Source organism: Elephas maximus, chromosome 16, assembly GCF_024166365.1.
Source record: "Elephas maximus indicus isolate mEleMax1 chromosome 16, mEleMax1 primary haplotype, whole genome shotgun sequence".
Taxonomy (NCBI): Eukaryota; Metazoa; Chordata; class Mammalia; order Proboscidea; family Elephantidae; genus Elephas; species Elephas maximus.
The window spans coordinates 68,747,239-68,761,238 of record NC_064834.1 but is presented as its reverse complement, the minus strand read 5'-3'; the positions used below and the strand labels follow the sequence as shown (position 1 = coordinate 68,761,238).

The 14,000-nt window shown below is 38.3% G+C and overlaps 1 protein-coding gene across 1 annotated transcript in view; it reads left to right on the top strand.

The window, feature by feature from the left end:
- Window positions 1-14,000, top strand: part of RAB11FIP2 (RAB11 family interacting protein 2) — a 58,754-nt gene that overhangs the window by 13,555 nt on the left and 31,199 nt on the right. The window contains exons 2-3 of the mRNA XM_049855075.1: window positions 1,151-1,593; window positions 2,295-2,763. Coding sequence (XP_049711032.1) covers window positions 1,151-1,593; window positions 2,295-2,763 — 912 coding nt within the window. The remainder of the gene's footprint in view (window positions 1-1,150; window positions 1,594-2,294; window positions 2,764-14,000) is intronic.

Sequence of the window (14,000 nt, the reverse complement as noted above, 5' to 3'; positions counted from 1 at the left end):
CTGCAGAGGGACCATGGGCACCCAAAATTTTTGGTTGTAAGGACTGGGAGGTACCAGTTATCTCTGGATCCCTGTCGTGGGTGGCAGGGTGACCCGAGTGGAGCTACCAGTCCTTAGGTCCCTGATGTTGGTAGGGGAGGACCCTCTTTAATAGGCAAAGCAATGTCAGAAGTCAAACACCCACCTCTCCACCACACAGCTGAAATGGTTGGAGTTTGCCAGCAAGGGCCTATTCTCCCGAAATAGGCCCATGCAGAAGGGAAAGGTGCTCCAGGTCCACAGACGGTTTATGCCTGGACAGGAGCTGCTTCTGTCCTGAGCTTCCCTGGTTAATGAAGCTAGCAAATTATCTTTTCCCCCAGTTGCAAATTTTTTCCTTCCCCAAGGCCGGGAGGATGGCTCCAGGTGCCCACCAGGGTCTATCTCAGGCCCAGGGATTCAGCTGCTGAAGCCAGCTTAGGGGGAGCGGTGGGGCACAGTACTTAGCTTTTGCCGAGAGGGCTGTTATCCTCAGGTTCTGAAGGTGTGAGTGGGCTGTGTGGCTGCTGCTTCACCCTGCGGAAACGGCGGCTGAACGTTAGTACCAGCCCGCTGCTGCCGCGGCCTCTGTTGCTCCAGGAATGGTGCCTGAGGGCTCCCCGCGATTCAGGTCCAGTAACTCCTCTCCACTTCTGAATGGCCTCTTCCTTCCCCTGCCCCTCGGTTTGTTGTCTAAGCTTGCCTTTGATGCTCAGGGCTCCCAGCTTGTCACAGATATACTCGTTTCACTTGTTTTTTTGGGTCTTTGTTGTAAAGAGGGCTCCACGGTATCGTCTCTCTATTCCCCCATCTTGGCTCTGCCTCTCCTGATAAGAATTTTTGATGAGTGATTTTCAAATCATAAAATAAAGATTATCTGAAAGCCTTTTCTTTTCAAACCTATGTCAAACCTCAAGACATATTACTGTCACATCACAGAAACAATGATCAGGTCTTTAAATTGAACAAGGAGTAAAACCAGAAATACACTCTCTGGCTGATAGATTCTCATTCAGTGCTTAGGTTGCCTGGCTGTATAGTAGCTTTACCTAAAAATCTATTTGTATATAACAAAGCTCCATGTCTTCTCTTCATTACGTGTTACAACCCTTTTTTTTTTCTTCTCTTTAAGGTGGTTTAGATTAGAATCCAAACAAGGAAAAAGAGCCAAAAACAGGGGTGAGATAAAAGTCAATATTCAATTTATGAGAAACAACATGACAGCAAGTATGTTTGACTTATCAATGAAGGACAAAACAAGATCTCCTTTTGCAAAATTAAAAGATAAGATGAAAGGTAGAAAAAATGATGGGACATTTTCTGATACATCGTCTGCAATCATTCCAAGTACTCACATGCCTGATGCCAACACTGATTTTTCAAGTGGTGAAATCCAGATGAAATCCAAACCAAAAAAGCCTTTTCTTTTGGGCCCTCAGAGACTTTCCTCAGCACATTCAATGTCCGATTTAACTGGGTCCCACATGTCTTCTGAGAAACTGAAGTCTGGCGCCATTGGTCAAACACATCTTCTTGGGCGCCAGATAGATTCATTTGGAGCAGTTCCAGAAAGTGGTAAGCAGCATGTTCTTTCTAAGTGTATGTATACTCAGTGGTCTGAAATTTGCTTTTAATTTTTAACGTTTAACTTGTAAAGTTGGATAATAAAAATTGCAGTTTCTCAGGAGTATTTTCTAAATATAGTCATTCATCAGATACTTATTGAGCACCTACTATATCCCAAATTGGTAAGATCGTTGATGTCAGAGTTTGTCTGCATTCATACTTATATTATTAGAGGATAAGAAAGTGAGCCCCACCCCCTTTCATGGCCTGCCTTCATTTCATTGTTTCTCCTTTCTCCAAAGCCAGAAGCGTAAATGAACATTCCATTTCATCAGAAAGTACCTGGAAAATAAAACCTCTGTGTTCAGAAGAAGGAGTGAATTTAATGCTAAATGATGACAAAAATCTTCTGACAATTTATAACATTATCATGCCAAGTAAAACCTCGAGCTTTGACACCATTGTTTTCTTATGTAACCATTTCTTTTTGAGCTGAGTAAATTGCTAATATCTAGCAACACACTAATTGTTATTAGTCTAGATACTTTAGACTGCATTGTAAAATTGTTTTCCTTGGTTATTTTGAGGGTTAATATCTTGAAACAGCTAATTGCTGTCCTTCTAAAAGCAGAAGCAGTGTGCTCGTTGAATGCGTTGGAGTGTGATGGGCTGTGTCACTGATTATGCACTAACTATGGGTTTGTTTGCAGGAAGCCTCAAATCTCCACACAGAAGGACATTAAGCTTTGATACTTCTAAAATGAACCCACCTGACAACAGTGTGGACGAAGGTGAATCATCCTTTGGAAGACAAAATGACCCTTTTACAAATGTGACTGCTTCATTACCCCAAAAATTTGCAACACTGCCAAGGAAGAAAAACCCATTTGAAGAAAGCAGTGAATCATGGGACAGCAGCGTGAATTTATTTTCAAAATCAATTGAAGTAAAAAAAGAAAACAAGAGAGAGAAAAGGGAGAAAGTTAGCCTGTTTGAAAGAGTAACTGGAAAAAAAGATAGCAGAAGATCAGACAAACTTAATAACGGGGGATCGGATAGCCCTTGTGACTTGAAATCACCTAACGCATTTGGTGAAAATCGTCAGGACTATTTTGATTATGAGTCAACTAATCCGTTTACAACCAAATTCAGGGCTTCAAATATAATGCCATCTTCAAGGTAAGTTTAACATGGGGCAAGTCATGCTATTTTGGGAAATATTTTACTTGAAAGTATCAAATGTCCCTTTTAAATACTTCAATATTTTAAATTCCTTTTATTTTACTTGAGAAAAATTCTTACAGCCTTATTTTTACAATGAATTATGGAGCCAGGTAACGTTGCATACATCTTTGAACTGAGCTTTTTATTTAGAATTGTAAGAAATTCTTACTCCTTATTCTAGACTACGTCTACTTCTGTGAGCCAAAAACCCACTGAAACAGGGAGAGAGACATGACTTTTGATGAGAAATGGTGAGAATGAATTACTGGTGGGTGTTCCTTCAAGCCAGAAATTCAGATATGTCGTATTTCTAAATATTCTTTCCCAGGGATTAGTCGAGGGCTATGTTTTTTTTTTTTTTTTTTTATCTGGAGAGGATTCCTGGACCAGTAGTTGCTCATGGTCTATTCTTTAAGAAATACTGGCTTAAATTAAGTATTAATTTTCATAATAGTGGCCAACTATCCTAATTAAATGGCTGTTTAGAAGTAGCTTTTAATTTATGAATGTGAATTAGAATTTACTGACCTTAGGAGTACTGTCAGTAACACCAAAGAGTATCTCTATGACTTATTGTCATAGAAGTGATCATTGTTAGGGTAAAGAGTAGACTTTCACACTGCAGCTTCTTGGTTACGTATATGATGATGCTCTTCGTATTCCTTGATCGAAGTTGGAACTATATGCATTTAAATATGATTATGAAATTTATACACACGAACAATGGGATAACTGATTAAGGAAACCTTAAACAGAGAATAAAATGAGTTTATTGGAGCCTGAAGTAGTTACCAGGGAAACTCATGGTAGAATGTTTGCCATATAAAATAGAGGCTTTTTCTGGAAATAATAATGTATAGCCTACAGACCTGAGTGGGTATCCTGGCTTAGTAGCGCTATGGTCTCTATAAACCTCAGCGTTTCCATCTTTGAAACAAAGAAAATAATACCTACTTGATAGGATAGGGTGAGGATTAAGTGTATATATAAAGTACAGAGCACAGAGCCAGGCCCCAAATAGGGACTCCATAAAGGATGACTGCTGTGATGTTTTATGTGCTAATATGTCATGTCATGTTTTACTCAAAAACAGTGCTTGACTTTGCACCACTACAAATGGAAAATGTATCAACAATCAGCCTGTTAGGCTGTGCTCTCCCACCTTTCTCTTGTGTATATTCCAATGACATGTTTAAAAACACGCATTTAAAACTTTCAAAGGAAAGTGTGCATTTCTTCTGCTTTCTTTAATCAATAAATGAATATTTGATGTGGTTTTAGAAAGTATCGTTCAGTCTTCTTTATGGACTATACTCCAAAGAAATATATTTTTATCATATGATATTAGTATTTTACTGACGAGTCCATAATTTTTTTTTTTTTTTTATATCAAATAAAATAAATTATTTTATTTTGGTATTTTACATTGGAGCCTTGCTGGTGTAGTGATTAAGAGCTCAGCTGTTAACCAAAAGGTCGGTAATTGAAATCCACCAGCCGCTCCTTGGAAACCCTGTGGGGCAGTTCTGCTCTGTCCTGTAGGGTCGCTATGAGTCAGAATCGATTCGATGGCAGTGGGTTTTGGGGTTTATTCTAAATTATTTTATTTTGGTATTTCACATAGTGTACATCACATATTGTGTTATGTCCTAAATCTTAACTTTTTTCCTCCTTTACTGAACTTTTTTTTGCCAAAGATTGGTAAAAACACTGTCCGAGATAACTTAGAGACTGGGTAATTTAGATCATTTAGAGTTCAAGAAAAGCAGGAAAAATTGGAAATGGTAGGAATATAATGTTTTTAAACTGTGGAAGCATATGGAAAAATAAGTGTCCTCAAATCCTGAATTGTCTGTACATGGACTCGTTTACACAGACCACCAGGGGCTTTAAAAGTGAGCATATGGCATTTGCCAAATTTAGGCTTCATATTAATGCTGTTTGTATTAAAATCAGAGCTGCGTCATGATATGTGTACAAAATGACTGCAAGTATGTTTTTAAAAAAGTGCTTTTTTTTTTTTTTTTTTTTAGTTTTAAGACTTTCCCTTGTATATATTCTGGAGATGTTATGTTACATAATAGGGCCAAAAAAAAAAAAGGAAAGAAAAACCTAAACCTGTTGCCATCGAGTTGATTCCAACTCCTAGTGACCCTATAAGGCAGAGTAGAACTGCCCCATTGGGTTTCCAAGGCTGTAAATCATTACAGATGCAGACTGCCACATTTTTCTCCCATGGGTTTGATGGTGAGTTCGAACTGCCGACCTTTTGATTAACAGCCAACACATTTATAGATTCCCTGTAAGTTACTATTCCTTTGGAGTCACAGACCATCTATGTTTTATGATAAATATAAATACTGTAAAGAGAAGGATTGAATATAAATAGGTGTAAGAAGAGAGCACAGCTCCAATTTTAAAGCAGAGCAACTTTATCTTGAGTGAAATTTGGGAGAATATAGTCAAGGTATGGGGCATTTTAGACTTCTCACGTTAAAATCCAAACCAAATTTACTTTTGAAGTGATAGACTCACAGAGTCACTCAGAAGCCAGCCTCCTTCCTTCAGGTGATGCCACCATTTAACACCTGGCCTCCGAGGTTGCTGCAGAAGGGGAAGAGAATAGAAGGTCACGTGAGGGACATTTTTATGTGCCAGGCCTGGCAGTGGTGTACATTATTTCCACGATTGCTCAGAAGTGGAATCTTTCCTCTTTGTTTAGAACTCAGTCATGGCTCAACTTTATTGTGAGGGGTTGAGAAGTAGGGTTTGGCTGTACACCGGGGAGGAGACGGAATTGGATCTGGTGACTGTACAGCATTGTGTGTGCCCATCTGTGCCAGTTCAGCTTTCTACTAGAAGTCTGGAAGTTGGCCCGCTGTACATATACACTGCACATGTGTACAGTACACATGTCATACTACACATGTACACAGAAGTAGGAATTCTCCTATAGGAGTTATGTTTTTATTAGTTTATTATTGGTATTGAGTTGTTTGTATTTTAAAATTGCTGCTGCTTTTGCTTTTTAATTAAAAATCACAAGTACTTTGGCACCATTAGTATCAACTAATTTGTGTGGTTATTCCCCCACTTTGTACAGTGATGCTTTGTAGCAGTACCAGTATATAATTGCCCATTAACAAATATATGCCTGGGTGTTTGTTACACCATTTTCAGTACAGTGTTTACCCAACTCTTCTTCAACACTGGGCTGTTTTTTCATTGGAAAGTAGAAATGGGTATGTTCACCAAACCCAATTTTCTTGTTTTTTTTTTTTTAAACTGGGCATACAGGTCGACCAACCTTCAGTTAGTTGGGACCATATAACCAAGTTCTGGCATACTGACTTATGAGTGGAAGAGATGAACACCTCCTACACGACCCTCCTCTATGTTGTCCCTCTTCCTCCATACCCTGGTCCGAGCATCAGCAAACTACATCTGTGCTCCAAATCCAGCCCACTGCCTGTGTTAATAAATAAAGTTTTATTAGAACACAACCACACCCATTTGTTTATGGCCACAGTGGTCAAAGTTGAATAGTTGTGGCAGACTTAATGGCTTTTAAAGGCAAAAATGTTTATTAGTGGCCCTTTTGCAGAAGGAGTTTGCCGACCCCTGCACTAGCTGAATGGAGAGGGCCTTTGAGAGAAGGGCAGAGCCATAAGATGGTTCCCTGAATGCATGTGGAAGGTCACCAGACCACAAAAAACTGATTGGACTTTGATAAATTCCCAGAATTTTAAGTTACTGAAATTTTTACATTTATTTATTTAAGCACTTAGCATTATTTATTCAAATAAGTAGAGAAGGTGGACCATGGTACCCTTCGTTCTGTTCAAAAAAGCCTAGGTCAAAACAACTTAAGAACCACTGATACAAAATACGAAATCCAAACTCTTCTTTCTTGCTTTCAAGGCTTGTTGTCTTCTAGGCTTTTCTCACCCATCCAGCTTTTCTCTTACTATCCCTTACCTTTGTGTTCTAGCGAAGTTCATTTCCTTAGTGTAACTCTCTCCCTGAGGCCTGTGTAACCATGCCATTTCTGTTCTTTGCTTCAGTAGTGGAATGTACTCATAAGTCATCTCTGAGTGTCTGAAGCCTGTCTAGAAGCTAAAAACTCTTGTCTTTCTTGATTAATAATGTGACATCTCCCTTCTCTGATTTTCTCCTGGTATAGAAGAACATAATTGCTGTGTTTGTAGGATTTAGGCCATAGTCTTCCCTGCTAAACTGTATAAATTTCTTCACATTTCTTCTGGATCTTTCCTTCTTGGTGTTCCATAGCACCTGAAACATACCCTCAGTGAACATATCAAGGTCTTCCAGAGCTTTTTTTTTTTTAACTGCAGTTTGTTCCTACCTCGGACTAAATTAAAATCTTTAATGAGTGGGGCCCTGAAATGAAAAATAAACATTTAAAAATGTCCCATATGGTTCTAATTATCAGTCAGATTTAGAAATTGCTGATCTAAGTTGTATCACTTACTTCATAGGCGTTCAGTAAGTACTCGTTGGTGAATAGGAGTCAAGAGTTGTGCTGGTGAACTCATATTTGAATAGACAACTTGGTCACATTAGCTTTGCTCCCAGGGCTCTAACATAGAAGGCACAGTGAGGAGATCAGCATGGTTAAAACTGAGATACAGAGAGGAGCAAGAGGTTTGTAGGAATAGGTAAGAAACACCTAAGTTCTAGTAGTCATTGAAGGCCAGGCAGAAATGTTCGACAGAAGAGATTTATGGCATCCGTGGATAATTTGTTTCCCAGGATTCAGGTAAAGCCTGGGCAGCAATAGTGACAAATGACACTTTAAAAGTATCCTTATATTTCTATGCCGTTGTTGTCGGTTGCCATCGAGTCAGCTCCAACTCATGGCGACCTCATGTATAAGAGAAGGAAACGCCGCCTGGTCCTGCACCGTCCTCACAGACGTTGATAAGTGTGAGCCTGTCATTGCAGCTATTGTGTCAGTCCATCTCATGGAAGGCTTCCCTTGTTTTCACTGATCCTCTACTTTACCAGACGTGATGTCCTTCTCCAGAGAGTGGTCTTTCCTATTGATGTGCTACCCATAGTAAATTGAAGAAAAACTGGTGGATATGCTTATGAGGACGTATGACCAACCAGTTGTCCTCATGTCGGTTCCAACTCATGGTGACCCCATGTGTGTGGAGTTGAACTGTGCTCCATAGGGATTTTAGTGACTGGTGTTTTGGAAGTAGATCACTAGCCCTTTCCTCCAAAATGCCTTTGGGTAGACCTGAACCTCCAAGCTAAGGAGATTTAGACTCCATGAAAAAGTTCTGGATTAAAGAACTCTACCTAGTTAAGGGAATTCATTTATATAAAGAGAAATTGGTTGTGTATGTCTTATTTTGAAAGTTTCTTTTTTTTTTTTTTGTAATATAGTAAATAATGTAAGTGTAGTCTATGACAAGCTAGTGTTGTTTGATGTTAAGCGGACAGCTGATAAGAGAGCAATAATTTATAGGAGGCATCTTTACCAGGAGGGAGCCCTGGTGGCACAGTGGTTAAAGCACCCAGATGCTAATTGAAAGGTCAGCAGTTCAAACCCCCCAGCCACTCTGTGGGAGAAAGATGGAGCAGTCTGCTTCCATAAAGATTTACAGCCTAAGAAACCCAATGGGGCAGTTCTGCTCTGTCCTATTGGGTCTTTAAGAGTCAGAATTGACTCAGCTTGTTGGGTTTATCTTTACTAGGAGGCTTTAGGAACATCCTTCTGTTTGTGACTTGCACAAAGACAGTGCTTGCCCTTCATTATTTTCTGCTTTACTGTAGTTGTGAATTGCATACAGCAAACGCTTAGGTAGCTCTGAGATAACTTAATGGCATGTTTTATAGTATTATTCTTGGTATTATTGATTATATTAGAGCATATATTTCCATTTCCAATATTTGCTGTAGAAACTAGATTCTCCCTATTTTTTAGCTCATGAGCTTAGGCCAAATAGTTATTTTATTATGAGTAATATTTTATAATTTTACATGACAGCATGCCTTTTGCTTTTAGGACCAGAGTGACCTTCCTTTCTTCCTTGACTAGTCAATTCCTGTCAATGGTTGTGTTATACCTTTCTTAGAAGGTATTAAAAATTGGTGACCTAGAATGTATATTAAATGTGTTTATAATTTTCACAAATCAGAAATCACCACAGACCTATAAAGCATGTAACCATTATTATGAGGTTGTATAATATGTCCATAAAAAAACTGGTGGACTATTTACCATAGGCTTAAATTTTGATTTAGAAAAAGTTATAGTAAACATTGATATGAAAGAAAAAATCTTTTTAGTAGTTTTTAAACCTTCCTTTTTATAATGGCCCTTCTTGCCTTTGTTCCTTGAGTTTAAAGTTTAGTATTTGGCATCATAAACCTTAACATGCGTAAGGTTTATTTTCATAGCATTTTTAGTTTTTGTTCAGATTTGTCTAATACTAAGATAAGTTACCTGCTATTCATGGCAGGCTATAAGTCTTTTACACAGCTGAAAACTTGTAGCCTCATTTATGAGACAGAAAACAAAAACTTTTGAGATGGATTTTAGAGCCATGAATCCATTAGTGCCCAGGGATTTACAGAATGTATCCAATGAGACAGTGACTGCGAACGTGAAATATGCCATGTGATTAGTTCCCCAAACGGTAACTAGAACTTTTATGCTTAACTCCCCAGATACTACTTGAAACTTTTTTACCCTTCGTCATCCTAATACTCATTATAATAGCTCCCATTAATTGGGGCATCTCTCAATGGGTTAATTTGCAGATACCAACCATGGCATCCTTTGGCTCGTTCACTAATGCAAATTGATATTTCTAGTCTTTAAAATTGAAAACAAAAAAAAAAAAGGCTCTGTAACAAAAAAGGTGAAACTTTATTTAAAAATTTTTTATTTTGCGCTGAGAAAATGAGATACTGAGAGATTCTGGGAGAGAGGAGAAAACAAGCTAAAAAAAAATCCACAAAAACTACTGTAGGCTAATAAACTGATGTGAAAATTTCTCAATTTACAGCACTTGACAGGTGCTAAAAGAAAAGCATCTTTAATTTTAATGTGTTGTTAGGACCTCTTTAGAGAGACTGTACAAGTTATTAACAAGGTCCTCTGAGACAGGAGACGGGTAATTAACAAGACCTATGGAGATATAGTTTGGGTAATTAACGAGCTCTTAGGCACTGGACACAGGATAACACATAGCAAGCCCAATCGTTAAAGGAGAACAGGTTGTTATGATATGATCAAATACAAGATAAAGTATGTAAGTCCTCTTGAGGTTTCTGATGGCAAAGTATTAAGATTATATTCCCGTGACCCCAGTGCACTAATTTTTATACGTCAGGATCTAGATTGTTTGGTTTAATTTTTAAGGTAGAATTTGAGAGAATTATTTCTTTGTAAAACCAAGAGGAAAGGGAGCTTGTTACATATAGACAAATAATCTTCACTAATTAATTGCCATTAATGAACATGAGTATTTTGAGAAAAATACACTGGAAACACGTAAGTTCTGTGATTCTGAATTGTTGGTTTGGACATTTAGTCTTCACCAGTGGACTAATATTGCTGACTCCAAATTTTCCTTGCTGTCCTTACTGCCTTCAGACTGTCAGCATCCTGGGCCAGAGAGGAGACTGTCATGGCACCAGTGTGGTTTTTACGTATTATACATAGGTCCCGTAAGTCATGTTTCTGTCCTCCCTTTAAGTCCGTCCCAATATCAAATACTATTTGGACTGGATATTCCCTGTGTAAATTTGAAATTGTTGGGTTATGAATCTTGATTTTTGATTCAGAACCCTGGCACATTCAGCGAGCATTTACTATACACATGCTATGCTGTCAGTGTTACAACTCTAAAAAATTCGTTTCACTGCCTTCTCTCTCAGTACCTCAGCATGATTTTTTCTCAAAAGTCAGATCTGATAATCAAATGAGATTTTCATTTATTTTTTGAGTTTTACAGTATTCAAGGAAATCAGAGACTGTTAAGATACAAATCCTGCTCTTTGAAAGGCGCTCATCAGAACAAGCATTTAAGTTATTAGTTTGTGTGAAGGGTTTAAATTCCATGCCAAGGACTGAACATTGCATAGGCCTCGATGAACCATGAAAGGTTTTTAAGTTGGGTTATGATATTATGAAATTAAAGTTTTAGACAAACAGTCGAGAGCTAGGATGGAAAATCTGTTGGGAGCAGGGGTTAGGAGAGGGGAGGAGAAGGTTGAGGCAGGAAAACTAGTTAGGAAGTTATAGTTGTTGAGTTGAGAGCTGATGGAGGTCACTTGGCAGTGAGGATAGAAAAGAAGGGAACATCCCTGAGCAGTATCCCTGGGCTAAAACAGACAGTACAGCACGTATCCGTTCTGCTTGTTGGTAGTGGGATCATCAAGAGAGAAGAAATAGGGATTATTCCAGTGTTGTGTCTTCAATCAGTGTTTTAATTTGATAAAACACAGCATTTTAGAAGCTGTGTTTTATTCAGTACAGCAGCAATGTCAGCTCTGTAGTCTTCGAGTCTTGGAATCAGACTATAAAAGGGGGAAATGCAGAACAGAATTTCAGATTCTCAGGGACTCCAGACTTCCTGGAGCCGTGGAGGCTGAATGAACCCCTGAAACTATTTGCCCTGAGATAATCTTAAACTTTAAAGCAAAAATATCCTCTGAAGTCTTCTTAAAGCCAAACAATAGTTAAGCTTAACTAGTAAAAAATGTCTGCCTTGAGCATTATGCTCTTTTAAGAACTGTCTATATGGGATCAAATTGACAACAGCAACTCCAAAGATTAGGTGGGACCCTTATGGGGCAGTGAGTTTATGTTAATGGGAAGGAACAACTCGGAAAAGGATGCGAGAATGGTTGTACAACTCAAAGAATGTAATCAGTGTCACGGAATTGTACATGTAGATGTTGAATATTGATAAATGTTTTGCTGGATATATTCTCGACAACAATAAAATTAAAGAGAAAACGGTTTTGGTATTGATGGAGACCTTTGAGGTTTTTTTTGTTTTATTTTTAATTAGGTGCTATCTTGTTTATTTTGGAAACCCTGGTGGTGTAGTAGTTAAGAGCTACAGCTGCTAACCAAAAGGTCAGCAGCAGTTCAAATCCACCAGGCACACCTGGAAATTCTATAGGACAATTCTACTCTGTCCTGTAGGGTCGCTATGAGTCGGAATCAACTCCACAGCAATGGGCTTTTTTTTTTTTTTTTGGCCTGGTGGCTTAGTGGTTAAGAGTCAGCAGCTAACCAGAAAGTCAGCAGTTCAGATCCACCAGGTGCTCCTTGGAAACCCTGTGGGGCGGTTCTACTCTGTCCTGTAGGGTCACTATGAGTTGGAATCGACTGGACAGCAACGAGTTTTGTTTTTGTTTTTTTAATCTTGTTTATTTTAGACTTTTTAAAAGAGACTAGGAATTCATGTGGTTTGAACTTTTTGAGACTAGCAAATTAGTATCAAAACAGTAATATTCTTGTTAGTTTGTTTTTAAGCACTGAAACTACCTTGGCTACTTTGAACACAATTTTTTTTAACTGTTTATGGGTTTATGCCTTTAAAGTGTTTTCACCTTAGCATTGTAATTAGTACATAGATTTCTCTTCATTGGTTTTGGCTTCACCTAGTCTTTTCCCTGTTGGGCTCTTTTCATTAGTTTCTTACTAAGAGAATACCTTCTGTACTGGCTACTTTTTCCAGGCCTTCTGCTTCCATGTTTAGAACATTTCCATTGGGCAACTATGACCACATTACCTGTTGTTACTTTTTTTTATACCATAAGCCTTAACTTTTTGAAGTACAGATAATGTTTCTGTATATGTAATTGATGGTGGCAGCGTTGCCTTGTGGTCAGCATGTTTTAAATAGTTGTTGATGGTACAAAATAAAGCAGTTAATTGAATTATGAAATTATCCCTTTTACATTTAACTATTTTCTAAGAATATTAGGATTTAGACATTTGACATTTGTCTCTTTGAACTTACATTTTGAGGAAAGAGTATTGCTCTTTGATTTGATATATTAAGTATAACATAGTATGGCATTTTGTATATTTTAAGCTCGGAGATCTTTCTGAAAACAGTGCTAATACCACTTAAATAGTAATTACATGAATGGGCTTGATCTTCTTAGAGTAAAACTTAATTCAAGTTACCAATTTCTGTTTTGTTTTAGTAGATGTGATTCCTTTAGTAGACAAGTGTATAAAGCTCCTCCAGGGGTGAAAGCCAGAGGTATGACTCTAGAAGAGTGACACAAGCCCTGAGCACAGCAGCCAGGGAGAGGGGCGTGTGAGCAACGCCCTGCAATCCAAGCAGGGTGAGCTGTGTGGACCAGAAGTACAGGTAGTCCCTGACTGAAGATGCATTTGAAGTATGACAAACCGTACTTACAGCCCTTTTTTTAAAAATATGGATTTTTTTTTTATGTATGTATATAGTAAAATATATCTGTGAGTTTATATGTAATGTTTCCAACCCCCCCCAAGACAAAAGTCAGATTTATAAAGATACTGGTAATAAAAGGCAATAATAATGGAAACTAAAAAAAAAAAAAAAAAAGATATTTGACTTACATCAGAACCGATTTAAGATGGAGTCGTCAGAACAGAACCCCGTCGTAAGTTGGGGACTGCGTGTACAAGGGATTTGCTGTGGAAAGGTAGAGGAAGGAGCAGTTCAGTCTCCTGCAAATTGAGAAAGCTTCCTCAAGGAGGAAGCCTTTGAGCTTGATCATGATCATTGAATATGGTTTTATAAGTTGGGGAATGAGTAGCTAGATAACTGTTTTAGTAAATAGCAAAGAAACTCATGAAAAATAGTCAGATGCATTTTAGAGGAATATTTTATAAATAGGGACTATATACTCTATGTCCAAAAGCTCTTTTCTACAGCTTAGTAATTTTACCACTTCTAGTTGACACACCACAGTTGGAGTCATGGAGCTCTGTTCGATGTCTGTCATTCCCTCCCTGCCTGGTAGGTTCCTGAGGAAGTATGTTTGCCACTTTAGGCTACCAAGGAGCCAATTAGTGAGTACCCTGCCGCGGCCCTGCCTTACACATAATGAACGCTTTGTTATGGAGCCTGGTGCGTGAATGGGGGTGTTCAGGTTAATCACGTATTTTGTTTCCTAGAGATGTACAATACAGTCGCTTCATA